General features: G+C 54.7%; 7 protein-coding genes across 7 annotated transcripts; 1 reads left to right on the forward strand and 6 right to left on the reverse strand.

Moving 5' to 3' along the window:
* Positions 1-1,438: 1,438 nt before the first annotated feature.
* Positions 1,439-1,775, reverse strand: CCMA1212_004915 (uncharacterized protein; the record flags this gene model as incomplete). The annotated part of the gene is made up of 2 exons (XM_073702198.1): positions 1,439-1,441; positions 1,512-1,775. The coding sequence occupies 2 exons, from the start codon at positions 1,773-1,775 to the stop codon at positions 1,439-1,441; spliced, it is 267 nt and encodes an 88-aa protein (XP_073559580.1).
* A 67-nt stretch (positions 1,776-1,842) lies between these two features.
* On the reverse strand, positions 1,843-2,658 carry CCMA1212_004916 (uncharacterized protein; the record flags this gene model as incomplete). Its single annotated transcript, XM_073702199.1, has 2 exons — positions 2,482-2,658; positions 1,843-2,338 (listed from the first exon to the last, which is right to left on the reverse strand). The coding sequence occupies exons 1-2, from the start codon at positions 2,637-2,639 to the stop codon at positions 1,843-1,845; spliced, it is 654 nt and encodes a 217-aa protein (XP_073559690.1). The 5' UTR covers positions 2,640-2,658.
* Positions 2,659-4,884: 2,226 nt separating this feature from the next.
* On the reverse strand, positions 4,885-7,875 carry CCMA1212_004917 (uncharacterized protein; the record flags this gene model as incomplete). Its single annotated transcript, XM_073702200.1, has 1 exon — positions 4,885-7,875. One exon carries the CDS (start codon positions 7,873-7,875, stop codon positions 4,885-4,887), a length of 2,991 nt encoding a protein of 996 aa, XP_073559691.1.
* A 716-nt stretch (positions 7,876-8,591) lies between these two features.
* CCMA1212_004918 (uncharacterized protein) lies at positions 8,592-8,834 on the reverse strand (the record flags this gene model as incomplete). Its single annotated transcript, XM_073702201.1, has 1 exon — positions 8,592-8,834. One exon carries the CDS (start codon positions 8,832-8,834, stop codon positions 8,592-8,594), a length of 243 nt encoding a protein of 80 aa, XP_073559577.1.
* Positions 8,835-11,043: 2,209 nt separating this feature from the next.
* CCMA1212_004919 (Cell fusion protein cfr1) lies at positions 11,044-12,363 on the forward strand (the record flags this gene model as incomplete). The annotated part of the gene is made up of 2 exons (XM_073702202.1): positions 11,044-11,115; positions 11,233-12,363. 2 exons carry the CDS (start codon positions 11,044-11,046, stop codon positions 12,361-12,363), a joined length of 1,203 nt encoding a protein of 400 aa, XP_073559452.1.
* Positions 12,364-12,690: 327 nt separating this feature from the next.
* On the reverse strand, positions 12,691-13,779 carry CCMA1212_004920 (C-factor; the record flags this gene model as incomplete). The annotated part of the gene is made up of 1 exon (XM_073702203.1): positions 12,691-13,779. The coding sequence occupies one exon, from the start codon at positions 13,777-13,779 to the stop codon at positions 12,691-12,693; it is 1,089 nt and encodes a 362-aa protein (XP_073559345.1).
* Positions 13,780-14,450: 671 nt separating this feature from the next.
* CCMA1212_004921 (uncharacterized protein) lies at positions 14,451-16,808 on the reverse strand (the record flags this gene model as incomplete). The annotated part of the gene is made up of 1 exon (XM_073702204.1): positions 14,451-16,808. One exon carries the CDS (start codon positions 16,806-16,808, stop codon positions 14,451-14,453), a length of 2,358 nt encoding a protein of 785 aa, XP_073559301.1.
* Between the last annotated feature and the right edge of the window lie 1,848 nt (positions 16,809-18,656).

Raw genomic sequence — 18,656 nt, forward strand, 5'->3', positions numbered from 1 at the left:
TCTGGGGCGTCTGCTTGCGTGTTGTTGTCAGGCTGCTGTGAAGTCCGGTTGCGCCTCTGCTGCATCCACCAACCAGCATCGACGGATCTCGCCTGGATTCCGGTGATGGCGCTGCTCCAGGGCTGCTTTATGGCGACATGCTCAAGACATGCGTTAGTAGTTCCAGGGGCATCAAATAAGAAGCCACCGCCGAGCCGGAGCACTCACGACCAGAGCCCGGAGCAAGCATCAGAAATTGAAACACCTAATATCTGGATACTTATACGAAACTGCGCTTCAGCCGCAGGTGCGGTGTTATGTGTCCGCATATGACTGGTACGTACGACACCCGGAAAGTGACTGCAGAGGCCGCATCGAATGTCTCGACTGGAAGGCTCCGTCACATTCAACCATCTCATCCTATCAGGTTCATGCCTCTCCCGCGTCCAGTGCGCGCGCGCAATGTTGGTACGAATCTGGACACTGCCCCTTGCATGGAGCTGTGGGGAACGGGAGAGGTATTATCGAGTTAGCCCTCAGCTTGTGAAAGTTCTCGGAAGGCCATAGCGTAAGCTGAGAGGATCCCTTCCTACCAATGTCGCCGGTGGAAGAAGGGGGGCAGAATCATTGTTTCCATGGGTGCCAAAATAGCAGTCGAGGTCGCAGGCCACGTTGCCGCACGTGATGAAGAGAGGGACAAGGAGACGTCGATGGCTCGGACGACACCCTCAATCATGCCATTGAACTCGGCTCCCACCCCCCGCCCCTCGATTCTAACCAGAAATATATGTGGTAGAAGCCAACTTCATGTGGAGTCCAGCTCTGCTGATGGAACATCGGCTGCTATTACATCGGTCCTAGTCCATCGTCCAAGTTGGCAGCAAATTTTCTTTTCATCTCTTCTGTTTTGCTCATGTCCTTTCTCTTGCCTTTTTCTCTTTCTGGCATCTTGTCGAGCTGGAACCTTGGCAGCAACAAGATTCCGTGACTCCAGTAGGATTCGTTTCTCCCCATATGTCGTGAGCCCCATCACTATACCCAGCACTGTGACCTCAAGCCCGACACCGGTTCTTGAAGATGAAGAAACAACCATAGTGTGGCTATGCTCCCAGTGCCTCTTCCGCTCTCTGTGCAGATTCGCTGGTCTCTGCTCCTCCGTCTATGCTCCGATCGTTGCACAGCTCCAGGCGTTCGACATCCAGAGGGTTCGGACTGGTGTACTTCTCACTAATCCAAGAGTCCCCGGATATCGGAGGCAGGTCGAGACTCGAACCAATCATTCGCGGAAATAAGTGCGCCAGGATCAGCCGGATGGAAGGGAGGCACGTGCATATGATGCTTGTGTTGACTTCGGTGGTACGTAGACCACCAGGCGGCATTCCAATGGTCCCACGTGGGCTTCGCCGACTTGGCAAAGTGAACGAGTGACTGGAGCCGGAGGATGGAGATGACCGTAGCTCTACTCCGTCATGGTGAGAGATTAGAGAATGAGTCCTTTGTCTGCAAGGGAGGGGAGAGCAGTCGCACATCACTCCTGTCAGAAACATGACAGCCGCACTCAACTTTCTCCTCCACTGGGTGTCTAGCTTGTACAGCTGGTATAGGGGAATTCCTATGAGCCAAATGTCGACCCCGACATTCATGGCAGCGTTGGCCCATGCGAACGCATTCACGTTGATGCAGTGTCCCGGTGGAGCGTTGGTGCTGTCGCCGAATTGCTCCCACGTGAAACTCAGGGGTGCGCATTGCAAGAGGCTGCCAACGACGAAGCTGAGGCCGGAGGCGATATGGAACATGATAGTCCCCCAAACTACTCTGCGAAAGAAAGCTCCTGGAAACAGGCCGAGATAAAAGAGCGACAGGCTAATTTTGACAATCGACATTATGAGTACGGAGGATTTCCATGGCAAGCAACCATTGTGCGAATGAAGCCACAGCTTCCGGATCCAACGTCCAGACATCTTTGCCGAGTCCGTGGTCACTCAAGCCAGAGATGTTGAATATGACGCATGGTATGCTGATAAGTCCCGCTGCCAACATGGCCCAATCGTCCGGACCAAAACCCTGCCTGATGCTGAAGAGAAACTTCGACGCGAAGCGAATAGCGGCGACCAGAAGGGTTACAGAGCTAAGAGCAATGTTCATCGCCTTGAACCGCCCTGATCGATCTCGCACTGAGCCGCCACACGCTGTTTGGGTGAGATTCATCGTGACTGGGACGCGACGTTGACCCTGGTGCAAAAGAGGCAGCAATTTCAGGGACCAAGAGAAACAGAAACAGAAAGACCAGATTGACTCCCATACCCAGACTCTCGGAGAAGTTGCATGATGCTTGAAAGCACGACAAGCTTTGCGACGGCTGAGTCAAGCTTTTGCAGATGCATATAAATCGAGCTCCGAACAAGTGGCCGTGAAGCACTCAAGCAAGTCGCCAGGTTAGATTCCGTAATCTCAAAGCGATGGGAGTCAGAAGACACGAGTCGGCGTTAACTTACAGCGCACAACGGGAGGTGGATTGGATTAGTAGCTGACACGATACGAGAGCTGGACACATTCGATATGCTGGTGACATGCTGCTGCCTTGGGTCAAGAGGTGGAACGGCGGCGGCGGACCCTGCAACAGCGGCCGCTACAAGAACGAGCGATGATCTCCGAAGCATTGTGCTGTGCAAGGTTGATCTGTGGCGGGAAGGAATGAATGGCCATCGAGATTCCAGGGAACTCAGGGCTCGGGAAGGGCGCTGCAAAGTTCATAAAGACTCAGCTCAACGTATCCCCCTCCACTCCCCATGGCAGAGCAACCATCTTGATCGCCGTTCAAAGGATGCTAAAGCCTCCCTTGCTTGCTTGCCTGCCGCCGCTTCCGAGTGGAGCACCGACGCTCAACCGGGCTGCGGGGAACGCTTCGTGAGCAAAGGGAACAAGAAGCCGGAGGCCTTAGATCGTATTTTCCTTGAAGAGGTATCTCCAGAGGCCACGGGCATTGGTACCAGTAGTACAGTAGTAGTCTGTACACGAGTCAGTGACGAAGTCGTCAAAGGCGCCGGCAGATTTGGATCGTTCCAGATCACATCGTTGCGTTGCGCTTCGGACCCCTCAGCCATAAAGTTTGCACCGACAACGACATTCTATTGCAAGTCAGGCCAAGACTTAGCGCTCACAAGTCGAGGAGAATTACGAGCTGAGGCTGAACCCTGCAAGACCCGGCGTAGAAGAAGAATCTTCTATCCATGGCCCTATCAATCTTCTTCCGAGCAGGTCGTTGCTATTCTGCTTGCCGGGCCATGTATGAGATTCGTTCGATCCGTTCAGCGCCGGGAGCCACTTCTGTCCCAAGTCATGAAGGCTCCGATATCCCCGGTCTTGATACGCGACCCCAGGCGAACAGAAGACCCCGCTGACCGTACAGTAAGATGGGTGTGGAGAGAGAAGACAGAGCTCCTCAAGACACGGAAACAGCCTTCCTTTTACACTGAAACTGCTGGTTGGTGCTTCTCCTTGTGGATCGACCGGGTTTGAAAGACACCAAAGGGACGCGCTTGTCCTCATCCCTTCCCGCTCTTTTCAGAGTGTGTTCTTCGCGGATGGCGTGGGCTTGGTTCCTTCCACTTCCTTTACCTTTACGTTTACCTCTCGAGCGAAAGCGCTACCTTTCGCTTCGTTTCGTCTCCTGGCCTCGGCTTCCCCCTTGTCCACATCCGCAATGTGGATGGCTGTATTGACATATGGTGGATGGATGAGGGCGGAAGGCGTCCCGTCTGAGGCTGGGACAACAATTGGCTCGTGTCTCGTCCAGGTTGGTGCTGTGAAACATCATCTGGCGTCTGTTGGCAGCAGAATTTACGTGCCTTTCATCCCGTATAACTGTCATGGTATCTCGCAACAGTTCGTCCCATATCCAGAGACTTGTGTCGGTAGGAGCCGGGTCCTCGAATGAGGCCAAGAGAGGCCAAGGTGAGGCATGTCAAGCAATTTTGCAACATAACGTCCCGCTTCCCACAGGCTGCAGTGGCAGCTCGGCAACAACGCGCACTTCGAATAGCATATGGGGAGACGGCCGCAACTTCTCAGTGACGCTATGAGTATTGTGTCGGAATATGGAATGAGACGTGAAGACGAGTTGGTTTGACGATGTCTCGATATTTTTAGGGGTCGGTCCGGGATACACGAATCTCTTGAACTTGGGCAATGGTTTCTCCATCAGACTGTACTTCAGCGCCTGGACCACGACACCGACTGCTGAGCATTTCCTCCCAGGAGTCCGGCAGTCGCCAGTGACGCCAAACTCTATACAAGATATGAGTTGCAACGTACCATGCACAGCAACTCTCAATCTCGCACGGGTGTGGAGCCTTACCAACCAGTCGGACCTATGAGTTGTGTGACAGAACTCTCAATCACAAACAGTTCCGAGGGTGGAGTATGTTCGGGATAGATCAGTTTGACACAATCGTACTCGTGGTATACCGTGAGTTTGCTGTACAATTTCGGGAGCGAAGAACCCGAACATGGAGCAAAACGTCAATGTGCAACCGCGTAAACTTCAGTCGTCTGCTATATGCCTCGACGAGATGTGAGGGCGTGAGGCGGAATGATCGCTCAACAGTAGATTAGCCCCTTTGCCTCCATCTTCTCTGTGTGACACTTGTCGCCAGCCTTGGGACCAGTTTGTCGCGAACCATACCCAGAAAGATGATTTGGAATCAATGTATTGCGGAAAGTGTATAGGGTGCGGTGAAACAAGGATGTCCTAGTGATTGTCAAGGTGGACGTGTGTGTGTGCATGCGCCAGTCATAGTAACTGTAACAAGGAAGGGCTTCAGACGTCACCCAAATCGAAACCATTTTGCCCGGGATGTTGAATAGCTCTCGTCTTTGACAATTTTCCAGTTTTGTAATCGGTATTCAAACATCGCCACCCCATACATAGACCACGTGGCGTTCTCCCAGCGTTTCTTTCAGAGCTAGAACCAAGTCATCAATGGCAGACAAGAACTTGAGATAAGACGACACAGCAACGCAATAGCGTCGATAATTCTCATCTCGCACAAGCGATGAGCTCAGCTCAATCTTGTGATGCTGCGCATAGGAAAGAGATTCAAAGCAGGTGCGCACAAGAGGCACTGGAAGCCTTTCGGGAAGAGACGACCCGGTCCGCAGGGCTTGTTCGATGATTGCTAACACAGCCATGAGGTTTCCAATGGCGCCGTCATCCAATATGCCGAGCGTGGTCACCAGTCTCTCTTGAAATTCCTTGGGAAGGGTAGTCGAGAAGTAGAGGAGTCTTCCGAGTGCTTGGTTCATGTTTTGGCAGTGCTCCTGAGTCTGCCGTAGGACCGCTTGGTCAAATGGACCGGCGCTGAAATCCGCCTTTAGTAGGGCTATTGAGCCGTTCAAGGACGAAAGAGTCTCTGCAACCTCCACCGTTAGATCCTCAATGGCAGCAGGACCAACGGAGGTCTCTTGCTTCGCCCGGCTCAAGTGCGATAAAAGCAACGCATAGTAGTCCGACAGGGTCCGAACGGTATTCGAGAGAGTTTTGCACACGTGTGCGGTGGCAGATGGCGGCTTGGGAAAGAGCTGTACTATGGTCGCAGCTAAAAACCCCAACAAGACCGTGACCAATCGCTTCCAGAACGCCTGGTAGCCCCTACCTGGTGATCCGTACTGTGGCAAGTGCTCATTGTCATAGCTGTAGCCAATAATGAGTATGAAAGTGACGCCACACATGGCAGTCGCCTGGGTATAGGCCAGCGGCAAGAATATCCTCAACCACATAGAGACGACGGTGAAAACCGCCACGCTAGCAGCCAGCCCATACGGGTTGCCTGGGCCACTCCCAGACCCCATATACCACGCAACGAGGCCAAACACGCCACCGATTACTGTGCCGAGAGCTCTTGAGACGAGAGAGAAGGTGAAGTCAGCCATGTAGAGAAGAACACATGTCTGTGCGGTGATGACTGCCCATAACCCCTTCTCGCGGTAGAAGAAGCCGGCCGAATGAGGAAGAGCTGCTGGAATGGCGGTGGCAATTGTAACGACCACCATTCGGATCGCATACATGCCGGCCGCGTTGGTGAGCCAGCAGTAGGTGCCGACAATGGCTCTGGCGACTGGGCCTGCTCGAGTAGGGGTCTCGTAACCTCGAATAAGTCGGAGACGCTCGCGCACCTTTTTGGACTGTTCATCGACTGCGTCTGGGTCATCGAGACCACCGTCATCAGAGACGCCCGCGATGGGGACTGTTTGGTTCCCATCGAGGACCCAGCTGAATGCGTAACGGATACGGGACGGCAGCCAGATGCGGTGGTGCTTCCGCACAGTTGTGAGCTGCAGGACGCGTCTGAGCATTGTCTCTGTTGCCTCAGCCACGCTGAGAATCCGCTGCTCCATGACCATGGCCACCATCATCGCCTGCAGGGACTGTGGCTGGAGCGTGTCTGTTACCTTGAGCTGGCCGACTTGATCAAAAAGGTCTGAGTGGCAGTCTAGGATCGCCTCGGTGGTGTTGATAATGCAAGCTTCGCGAGCGGATTGTAGCGCGGCCAGGGCCGCCTCCAGCTGTTGAATCAACCCATCAAACACCTGCTGAGCGGGCTGCCGAATCCAGCGACGAGTATTGACGCTGTGAATGCATTCGGCGACGATGTTAATAGACGCTGAGCAAGCTTGCCGCACTTGGGAAGTTGTTTCGCGCATAGCTTCTCTCATCCGAATGCGAAGGTCGCTATGCTCCGGGATTCGAAGGGCTTTAATCAGCTCGGCATACTGCAAGACATGGCGTTGACCAACTTCTCGTCTGCTCTTTTCTCTAGCCGGGCCTTGACTCGAATATTTGTCATACTGCAAGCCTGCTTTGTCCCCCTTTTGCAGAGCGGTAATGGTGGTGATGTGGAAATCGAGTAACGAAATGCTTGTCAGCATGGTCTGGCGAATACATTTCTGTAAGCCTTTGACGTCGCCGTCATTCCACCGGCCACGGGAAATGTCCAAAGGAAGGAAAGCCACTTCCGGCTCCATGACTTTATAAAGGGCGATCATGTGATTCTTGCTCTGCCTGAGTTGCGCGAGTTCCAAGGGCTCAGCAGCAAACCGTTTCCGGGTCAGGTCGAGGGGTACGTCGAACATGCGGACGAGCTGCTCCATTTTCCGAAGGACCACATAAGAAGTAGACTGTGGAAAGAAGATGAGGCAACAAGCAGCTCCAATGCCGACTCCAATGGCTCCTGGCTTCACCAACGTTTGTCCCAAGAGAGGAGTGAAGGTGGGAAGCAATGGTCCAATGAGCAAGAAGACGTCGACAACAATGGTCCCAAAGAGATGAAGAAGTGCGAGCTTGATGTTAGCTGCTCGCAAACGCGCCAAGAAGTATACGAATACACAAGCCATGACGTAGTATACAGCCGTTATGCGCGCGTCGAGCATATGGCCTTGATAGACCAGCATCTGGCTGATGACAGTAGCATTTTGGCCGGTGTCTTGCGCCTGGGCGGCGGCGGCTTGCTGAAGAGCCTGGAGCTGTGCTTGGGTATCCGAAGCCGGACGCGCAGCCAATGCGGCCTTCATAGTCAAGATGCCCCAAGCCCACCCTAGACACATGCCGAAAAGGAGTGATAAAGATCCGAGCAGGTATATGAGGAGGATACCAGCCGGCGGCGTGACGAAGAGAACTAAGGCGGCAAAGAAAGTAGAAGTGCCAATGCTATGAAGCGAAGGCTCAATGAAAATGAGGAGTGAAGCAACCCAAGCAGCCGCGGAACAGCGGAAGAGGGTCTTCAGGTCATTTCCGTTGAAGTGATTCAGCAACGAGGGCAGAGATCGCTTTTTGCCAGAAGCCTCATTCTTCTTGGTGACGGCATCGGCGCCATTGTCGGCGGATTCCTCCCCAGACATCTTGGCTATGCTGAAGGGCTATGTGCAACGGTAGCTTGTTGAGATTGCACACAATCATGTGGTTGTAAGATGGCTGTTTCGAGTTTTGAAAGAGTTGATGCCAGCTTGCTTGGACCCTGTTGGAGGTTTCAGCTGCGCACTGACAGCCTCAGTATTGACGCTCGGTTAGCACACATTCCACCGTGCAGTGTCGGAGGACACTATATGCTATCCATCGGAACAAACTGGGTAATGGGAGGTTGAGATGGGAATTTTGAAAATCGTGGGGGGGGGGGGGGGGGGTTGCCATATTAGAGTGCGTACAGGAGAAAAACTCAATGTACCACAGAGTATAGTACCCAACTCCAAGCAGTGAAAGTGAAAGATACATGTTTTCAACGATGGGAGAAGAACCGCTTGGGGATACAAGACATGAAAAGGAATTCTTGCCATCCCAGGGTGACGGCCATGTATATGCTCACCTGGCTCTAGAGAAATCAAGAATCGATCGAAACCCGCCACTTTGTGGATCGGGAAAAGACGTGTGTTTGCAATGTTGATGGCCGAGCTCTACCTCGCAGAGGGCTAGGTAGGCTACGGCACTTTTGGCGGGCCTTGTGCCCCAGCAATAAAATATGCCGTACGTCCTTCGTGTGAGGGAGTGGTCGCGTCTTTAAATGGGTCGCTGCATTGTGTCTCACCCGTCAAGCATCGTGCATTTTCCTTGTTCGGCCATGTCACGCGTCGTGTATGGAGCAGTCAAGTTTCGGGCGGTTCGGGTCCTCCGTCATGGCAACCGAGGCGGATAGCTGGAGAGTCCTGGTGGAGGAGCTGCGTCTTCTCTCCAATGCAACGCTTCTACCAGGGGCCTTAGCCTCGAGTAGGCATGGGCAGGGCTGATACGCGTATCTAGCGCCGTACTGTGGGAATACGGTGTTGAGGATGAGCGATCTGATCTGACGGCGGGCCTTGAACGTCATGGCTTGCTTACATGAAATCCATGGAACTGTTCTGTGCAATTGCCGAGAGGCGGGTTGTAAGTGGGACGAAGTTTGAAGAGAAGCGTGATCGACTGGAATTGGGTTGGGCAAATAATTCCATTGTCTCTGGAACTCTTTTTCGTGGCCTCATTCAAGAGGGCAAGAGCATTCGTTTCAAACGTTGACCGCTCAGCTCACAGGACGCGCTTTCCCATTGATGCTCCCGTGGGTACTGCAATGGTCACCGATACCTTGATCAAGGATGGACCGGACGACTGGCGGGGAGTGTATTGGTACAAATCAATACGCTAGCGCTTGGCGAGAGCAGGCAACTTCACTTGGTAATTGCCCGATTGAAGCAGCAAGCAGGATGCAGCGTCGTCCTTCGATGCCCTTTGGGGCTTCTCTTTCCATTTTGATAAGCGAAGCCGAGATTGCACACATGGGGTGACGCCGTGGATCGAACTGGGAAGGTCATACTCTGTACACCGGCAATTGTCTGTACCCATTCGTTGGGCACGTTCCCTATGGTAGGTAGGGTAGGTACGGTTTGAGTGCATGCCCTGGCAAAGACTCAATGACGACTTGTGCGCCTGCCGACGATAAGGCAGCTACGAGGAGCCAAGGGCAGTCTTGAATCATGTTGCATCCTTGCGCCCAGGACCTACCTAATGTGTGGCATTTCACAGCGGAGTCCTTGTCAACGAGTTCTGCTCCTATGTTAGGTCACTTCGTAGATGGCACATCAATCCAGCGTTTAATTGAGAGCTATTAGATGTGCGGCCTAGGTTGTGGCAAAGCTGAATATTGATATTGTCAATGAATCTCCCGGGTAGTCGTATATCGGCACTCCAGGGATCGATATCCAGCTCAACTCAATGTAACGACGTACCATTCCCCATCAACCTTGGTAATGTAATGAAGGTGGCAGATTCGCTGTCTCTACCTAGTAGTACCTAAAGATCAATTGACCATGCTGACGTTGGATGACAAAAGGGGGGCGCCGATTGAATCTCCAGGAGGCCCATATCGGACTTGGATGCATCATCAGAGTTACAGAGACATACTGGGTCACTCCGTTCCGGTGTTTGGCCTGTTGCAGCCAGTCAAGTTTTGGCTCCCGCTCTCATGAGACCTTCACTGAGTAGTACTGCGTACAATGAATCCATAAATTGTCGAATCATCGGGAGCAGAAGTACGTATGGGCGAGTTTTCATGCACATGCATCCACTCATTCCAAGGAGCTGCTGTGGAGGAGATATTACTACAGTACAGAACGCATCTGTCGCGTCGTAATAATGCTGGAACCGTTTGAAAACACGATCCGGGCATGAGCAACCAAGAGATGGAGCACAAAGCATTGGAGAGCCATCTGATGGAACTGCATTGATAGAGACGAGCGATGGTTCGGTAACCGGTATTGAATGCCCCCCTGGGAAGTGAAAACGGGAGGAGATGGGAAGGGGAGTTTGGTGATGTTGATTAATGGCACAGAGATGATTGATGTGGTAAGATAAGATACCTTGGATAAGGTTCATCTTTTGGAGGGGAAGGGAGGATAAGGTACCTTGAGTGACGGAATGGGGAGCCAAGCAACGGAACATAGGTATACGATATCATCAATAGGTACTAAGGTAAACAGCTGTTTAGCTGGAGCTGGCTGTTGCCACGAGCCTTGGTTGACGAGAGTCGAAAGTGCAGCTGATTAGGTAGAAAGATTTCCAACAACATACGACCTTCGCTTCCTCGATAATGTCGTCCAATGTCACAGAAGCGCCAAATTCCGCGGCCCACCAGAGCTCATCAACGCATGTACCCACTTTAGCCTTGTCACCACATCCTCCGCGCAGCAGCATCTCGTTGCTTCTCGCCCTCCCAGTCAATCAAACTCGCAACCATCGTGTCCAATCTGGGGCTCTCCCTTCCAGCGCATCTCACTGGATTATTCATCTTCGAGTGCCCTCGAGAGATTCATCACGCCAAATCCTTCTTCTTCTCCTCCCACCGGCATCCAATCTGCCGAATCTCACGTGGGCGCGCGGATTTACCCATAACAAAACGTTCGTCCAAGAACCGGCCGAGGATCCCTTGACCCATCGCCAAGGGCAGCCGCTTGCGCCTCGACGAGCAATTGCCGCCTCTTCTCTCTCCCTTGCGTCTCTGTGTGGTTTTGTTCCTCTCTTGTCGCTTCTTGTCCGCCTATCCAGCTATGCTCGTCTCTCTGACGGTCGGCAAGGTCGACGCTGGCGTCACAGTGCTGCTGACCCCGGACAAACGCCTGGTATGTCTCTCGCAAGCTGGCTTGATTCGCCTTTGCTCCGCCTTTGCTCTGCTTTCGTTCGATCTGCTCACCACGTCATGGCCAATGTCTAACCTCCACTGCTCTCGCAATGTATAGATTGAGTTCCCATCCATTCTGCTGCCTCCCAACATCTCCTCTGGCAGCATCGTGGACATCACCGTCGGCCGCAATGTCAGCAAAGAAGCCGCTGCAGAGGAGGAATTCCGCGCCCTGCAAGACCGCATCTTCCAGTCGTTTGGCGCCTCCGAGCCCGCAGCGCCGGTCCTGCGCTGCCGCAATGCGACCCAAACCTCCGTCGTTCTGGAATGGGACCCCATCGAGCTCGCGACGGCCGACCTCATATCCCTGAGCCTGTACCGCAACGGGCAAAAGGCTGGCAACATCCCGCGGCCGCTGGAGATGCACAGCACCAAGATCAGCGGCCTGGCTGTCGACACCGAGTACAGCTTCCACCTGGTCTTGCGGACGAGCGCCGGCACGCGGGCGAGCGAAAAGGTGGTTGTGCGCACCCACAAGATGACGGACCTGAGCGGTATCACCATCACGACGGGCATCCTGCCGGCGGCGACGAGGGAGAACCTAACGCGCGTCGTGGAGCGCATCGGGGCCAAGATTGTCGACGGGGTGCGCATCGACACGACGCACTTCGTCACCACCGAGGGCAGGGGGACGGCGTGGGAAAAGGCTGTCGAGAACAACATCCCCGTGGTGCGGCCCGAGTGGGTGACGGCCTGCGAACAGAGCGGCAGGATCCTCGGCGTCACCAAGTTCTACCTCGACGTCATGCGGCCGGGACCTCCCAGCGACGAGCAGCTGCCCCCTCCTCCGGCCAAAGACGTGCCTCCCAAGGACACGCCACCACGAGCGTCACCACCGGCGCAAGACGCACCTCATGACAAGGCTCGAGACAGCAAAGGATCCCCGGCCAATGGGAAGAAGGAACATGAGGCGGAAGGAAAGGCCTCTACAAAGCCAGGTGGCGATTCCAACTCTCCAGACAAGGAAGAGGACGGAGAAGGAGAGACTTCGGAGCAAAAGGCAAAGTCGGGAGAGCAGGCAGAGCAGAAAGTACGGCTCGAGGACATGCAGGAGCAGAAAGTGGCATTGCGGCCTGTGGAGTCCCAGACGGCCCTGGTGGAACAAGTCGAGGACAGCGACGGCGGCGAGGATGAGGCGAAGCCGGCCTCGCCACCAGACGGAGCGTCGTTCCAAGAAGTCGAGTTGTAGATGCGCTGTTGTATTTCTGCAGGTATGCAATACACCACCAGGGATATGTACGTGCACCTTTTGTCACTCAATAGTCCGTGAACCACGCTGTTGTGGGAGAAAGCCATGACTGGGAGGCGGGATGAGATATCATATAATGCTCTACGGTAAGGGGGCTATCTTGGGCAGGCGGGAAAAGGCAAAAGCAGGGTCAGCATGTCGTTTACAAAGACCGCTTCTATATAGGAGACCTCGTTTGATATCGACTTCCTGTTATCATGTCTGTCTGTGTCGACTACCTTGTGTGCCTGAGACATGCAGAGCGGAGAATTACGCCCTGATGGAACCTCAAGGAGGCACCTCAGTCCCCTTCCAATCCCAACACCTCCCCCTATCTTCCACCCCCAGCCCGCAAACCACGTCAACGAGCCTCTCGGCAGCATACTCGGGGCTGAACAGCCTCTCCTCCGGCACGCCGCCCCAGAAGTCCCTGCTCAGGTCCGTCTTGACCGTGCCCGGGTGGTAGGCCACGGCCATGGCGTTGTCGCCCGCCCTGGCGCGGAGCTGGACGTCGAGGCTGCGCGTGATGCTGTTGACGGCGGCCTTGCTCGCGCGGTACGAGAACCAGCCGCCGGAGCGATTGTCCGTCGTGGATCCCACCCTTGCCGACATGCTGAGCCAGGTTGCGTGCTGGGGGAGACGCAGTGCTGCTGCTGCGTCTTTTGGTTTCCCTCTCACTTCCTCCTCTGCTTCATCCTCTTCTTCTACAAGATCCTCGTCCTCGTCCTCATCCTCATCCTCGTCCTCATCCTCATCCTCGTCATCCTCATCCTCATCATCCAGCTCATCGTCCCACTCGTACCCGGCCGGCATCGCCGTCGCCCTCCTGGGCAGAAACGCAAAAAAGTGCTTCGCCACGAGCATCTGCCCGACGGCATTCACCCGGAACGACTGCAGCGCCGCGTCCGCGTCCACCTGCGCCGGCGACTTCTCCGGGGTGAGCAGCACGCCCGGCAGCACGCAGGCGAGGTGTAGGTGGTGCGTGTCGCCAGGGAACAGGCGGCGCGCCTCGTCGGCGGCGGCCGCCACGGTGGACTCGTCGGTGACGTCGCAGCGGACGACGAAGAGGCGCTTGGAGAGATCGTCTCTCCGTCGTCGTTGCTGCTGCTGCTGCTGCTGCTGCTTCTGTCTGTTGGGCAGTCGCTGCTTTCCATTGGACGATGAAGATGGTAAAGATGAGACCGAGGCTGATGATGGCATGGGAAAGACATCCCGCAAAAGGGCCGCCTTGGCAGCTCCGGGATCAACGTGCCGCGTCGTCGCGAGAATCGGAATGGACGTGGGCAAGCGAGCCGTGCGCCGCAGGACGTGGCGAGTGAGGGCGTTGCCGATGCCTCTGCTGGAGGGGCAGATGAAGATCCAAGGTGTTGAGGGCATCGCTATGAGATCTGGCTGCTGCAGCCGAGTTTAAGACCGTCGGTTACTACTATCAAGATTTTCTTTTAAGATTGACGGCGATGATAAATTATCAGTAAAAGAGTGATTGCGATGATGGAGAAGCAGAGATAACATGAGATGATGCCATTACTTTGCCTGTACAGGCGCCTCCGTGACGAACCGTTGGCTGGAGTCTGTCCTGTGTGGCTTGATGACGCCAACGATTCGCCGTCTATGATTGACCCGACAACGCAGCCATGTCTGTCATTTGCACGTTCAAGAGAAACACATTGATCGCCTCATCATAGGATCAAACCCTAAAAATCTCACCAACTCAACAAAGAGAAATAACATTACTACTATGTGGCCGCTACGCCAAAATATGAGAGCAAACTACCTAGGACATAAAGAAAAGGGAAAAGAGAGAAAAGACGTACGGGTATATGTAGGTAAATACGACCGCGGCTGGTATATCCATCCCAAAAGCATCTTCGCACTTGATCTTCGCATCAAAGTGCAGCATATAGCTAACGTGATCATCTCCCCAAAGAACGCCTTGAAAAGATGCGTCGCCCATTCCTTTCGCTAACACAAAACCGAGGGAAAAAGGAGGAAACAAGGTAGTAGAAGAATCGAACGTAAAGGGTTTCTCTCCTCCGTCAAACACATGCCTATACGGTGTTGTGACGCCAATCATCCGCCGTTCTCTCGGCAAGTTGCTGCTGTCTCTGCCTCGCCTCGCCGGCCAGTTCCCTCATCAGAGGCTCGATGATCCCGAGGCCGCCCACCTCGTCGCTCCTGCTCATCGTGTCGCTTCCGCTGTCGTCGGACGCGAGTCTCCTGCCAATGAGTCCCGCCATGATCCGGCCGCGAGATAGGCTGGCTCTCCTCGTGGGCGTCTTGGCTCGCTTGGCGCTGCGAGCTTTCCGCTCCGCGCTCACTCCGCTCACCTCGTCGTCTGAAGCCCAACCTCTGCCATCACCACTCGTATCCGCGTCTCTGCTGATCCGGCTGGATGGATGGATCGTCTTGAGATTGCGGCTCATGTCGTCGAGCACGGGGACCAGAGCCCGCAACCATACATCGCCATTGCGCTCTAGCCGCCGAATCCGACGTTCGACATCCCGCAGACGATTCTCGTGATAAGAGTCGTAGAGTTTCAGGATTTGCTCGTCCATCATGTTACGCTTTTGCTGCAGATACAGCTCGCTGTCGATGTCGCGAGAGATTCGAAACTGATTCGTCTCCGGTAGGGGTGATGGCAAGGGCAATGGCGAGGGCGGGGGCGAGGCTTTTTGAGCGCTCTTCTCATCTGGCAATCCCGGCGAGGGTTGAAGGTCTACTACGACGACGACGGGGCAAAGGGTATTGATCGACGACATTTGGGGACGCCTGGTTTCCTCTTGTGCCTTCGCGCTGGGCAGACGTTGCTGCATATTGCTCCCTGCAGCATGGCTCTGTTCTGCGCCTGCGTGTTCGTTGTCTTGGTCCATAGACTGCCTTCGCTGCAGCTCCTTCAATGCCTTTGCGTTTCGGACGGCTTCCATGTCTCTCCTCTTCTTGTCTCGGACTTTGTCGCGGCGGCTCTGTATTGAGCCTGCTGTCGATGGGCGAGAGGGGATCTCTTGGCCAGGTGCCATTATTGGCTGGGAGGATACTGCTCGGCGAACGCTGCGCCTGTTGCTTCGCGTGGACCCGTCGGTGAGCTCCTCAGTGATTGGGGAGGGATATCCGACGCCCGATTTTCTTTTTTGCTTGGCCCGGGGGTCGCTCACTGCTGGCGGCTTCGGCAGGGGCTTCTTATTGTAGCCATCCCGAACGGATTCGACGCCGTTGGCCACGCTCAACAGGCCGTCAATGGACGGCGAGTTCGCGGGATGAAGGTGCTTCTGGCTGGTAGCAGTAACAACCATGCTCGACGCCTTTGCTGAACGTTGTTGAGTGTTTGTCCTGGCCGGACTTTTTGGAGGACCTTGAGCCGCACCCGCACCAGCACCCGCTCCCCAGGCGGCCGTTCCTTGCGCATACAAGGCAATATGCGTTGGTGGATCGGTTTTCTTTGGGAAGACGGTAAAATAGGATGACTGTTTGCTATCCCTCTTGCTCCTGACGCTGGACGCCGTAGAGTCCTCTGTAGGCATTCCCGTGGGCTGCTTGTTGGACCTGTCATGGCTCACGGTGGCAGTAGGAGGGAGGCTGCTCCTCTGCGGCAGGGTAGTTGGAGACACGGATATCGACTGCGGAGGGAAGAGGCTGAAGCGATGCGTAGGAGGAGCTCTAGGCGTCACGCGCGCCTCGTTCGTTCCGGCGGGGAGGACAGTGACGGTGCCATTCTCCTCCGAGTATGTCTGGACGGCAAAGCTTCGTGGGAGCGTTCCATTCTCATTCCTTGGTGCCCCCGCCCTGTCAATGTTGGCCTGGTTGCCCGCATTGGTAGGGCTCAGCGGTGTTGAGTTGGGGTCGGAACTGAACGGCAAGGCCTCGAGGGGAATCGAAATGGCAATGTGCCTGTGCCCACCAATTGTCAAGCCTGACACTGCCGAGTCTGGTAGCTGGATGTTCTGGGGAGGCCTAGGAACGGATTTGCTCCTCTTCTTCAAGGCCTTGAATCTCGACCATTTCGACTCCTGGTCCTTGTCGTCTGCGTGACCGAAGGGAACTGACATGTAGCTGGTGGACGGCGGTTCGTGGGTCTTCAAAAACTCTGCTAAGCTCGTGGTGTCATCTCGGCTGTAACGCTTCGTGCGATTGCGAGACCGCTCGTCCTCGACTTCGTCATCATCGCCGCCGACGCCGCCACCTTCTCCGCCGCCATGGACTTTGCTGATATAAGAGTTCTTTAGGTTCCTCAACGCCATAGCTGGGTCGATGACGGACGACCTCCTGTTCTTTTTGCTATTGCTATCCAGCAAGTCGATACCGGTACTATATCGACGGAAGACGACCGGATTCGAAGCGAGTGGTGATGGAGGAGGGTTTTGGTCCCCCACCCAGGGCGCGAGAAGTCTTGAACCAACAGTCGCCGCCATTGCTTCGCTTTCCTTGGATAGGCTGGGCTGGGCTAGCGGGCAACAATATCAGCAGCCAACGGTCAGATCGCAGGCAAGCAAAACACCAGTCAAAGTGGCAAGGCCCTTGCGTGCTCGATCCAGCCACTTAGACTGCGACTCCCTCCCTGGCCAGGAGCGATGATGGGACGCCTGAGGAAGAACCTGGTGGCTGTCAATTGTTCCAAGTTAAGCGTGCATGTAAAACGCATACGTCTAGTTGTAGTGGTACATCCGAGATCGAATTGACGCTTGTGGGCTCTCCCGCCCTCGATAGGGCAGATGTGTGTCTCAGTCGGCTGGGTGGGAGGTGCGCGAGGATTATCGATCGTCCGTCGTATCAACACTAGCCTCTCTGTATGCCGAGACCGTAGGCCAGACAGTATGGATACAAGGACCAAGAGAGAGAATAAGAGAGTCGAGGGAGCGAGCGAGTGAATGAAAGACCGAGCTCCTTTCTAATATCAAGCGGGGCAAAACATGTCTGCGAACGTGTGGATCGTAGCACTTGTAGCAATTTGAAAAGAGGGTGAGACGTCGACAATTCTTGGTTCACACGAAACCAAAGGGAGAGGCTGACGAAGGAGTTGAAGCAGCGCACGGTGGCGACTCGGAATACGAGTACAAGGTGAAAAGAGAAGGAAGAGGAAAGAGGAAAGATGAGGTAAAGAGAAGGAAAATTTGGAAGGGAGAGGTAGTGTAGTGGTGTGGCACCGCTGCCTTGCCAGAACGGAGGCAATGGAGATGGAGATGGAGATGATGAAGAACGAAGTCCTGACGATCACTGTACGGCCATGATCAAAGCAAATGTCTTCAGACATGGGTCCTCTCCTTAAATATCGGGTCACTCTTTGATGAAAGGGCCCTGCGAGCCAAGGAGCTTCTCAGCACCCTGGCATCCGCCTCGACCAGCCCTGGGGCCCCGGCTGATGAACGGGCAAGTTGGTAAGGAACCGAGCCATCAAAGGGCGAACCTCCAATGGGACGGCGGTTGGGCGGGTATCTCCAGAGCCAATTTAGCTCGCAGAGTGGTCCCGAGTCGTGGCGCACTCCGCCATTGTGGCCCCATTGGCCATCTCGGTCCTGGGACGACTCTGACTAGACGGTAGCGATCCAGTGCTAGTAGTGGCAGATGCCTGCGATTTATCGCTTTGCCCATCCGCGGGATGATGCTCGTACTGTACAGTACAGTACATACACTCCTAGTAGGTAGGAGGTAGCGCTTAGCGGTAGTATAAAGTCCTCGGTATTCTGTCGAGCCGTTGCCGCTGATGAACCCTTTCTCCTCTCCGCCGTTTGTCCAACGTTGCCCCTTGGTAATGTAGATGCCAGGAGTCCGCACGCACAATTAGTATCAGTGACCACTATGTTGCTCCGTTTGCTGAACGTGATGGCAGAGACGGCTCGTGTCATGGTCAACCCTGCCATGACACGTGTGCTCGTGTACCCAGATGCCCGTCATCTAGCAACTCCCGACTGCTGAGAAGGAGCCGAGATGAACGAAGCCGGCGATGTTGACAACGACGGGTATGCTGCAGGGTTCAAGGCTCCAGCTCGCTGATTGCCGTGGAGTCGTCTATTTCTGACAGGGGTTCGAACAAGTCTTGCAAGTTCTTCCAAGTACCGTCTTGCTGCCCAGTGTCCCGTACTGTGTCCGCACTCGATGCATGCTGTACAGTCGTACTTGTATGTAGGGAGCTGCCACGGCAGCTTCTCCAGCTCGCGGGCTTCAACAAGGGGTGACCAACTTGCTCTGCGTAGGTAAAGTACTCGTACGAGTCAGTCTGGCTCTTGAAATATGCGCTCGTCCGGTGGACGTTGTCCTGACAC

Source organism: Trichoderma ghanense (genome assembly GCF_004382785.1).
Source record: "Trichoderma ghanense strain CCMA-1212 chromosome Unknown scaffold_4, whole genome shotgun sequence".
NCBI lineage: Eukaryota > Fungi > Ascomycota > Sordariomycetes > Hypocreales > Hypocreaceae > Trichoderma > Trichoderma ghanense.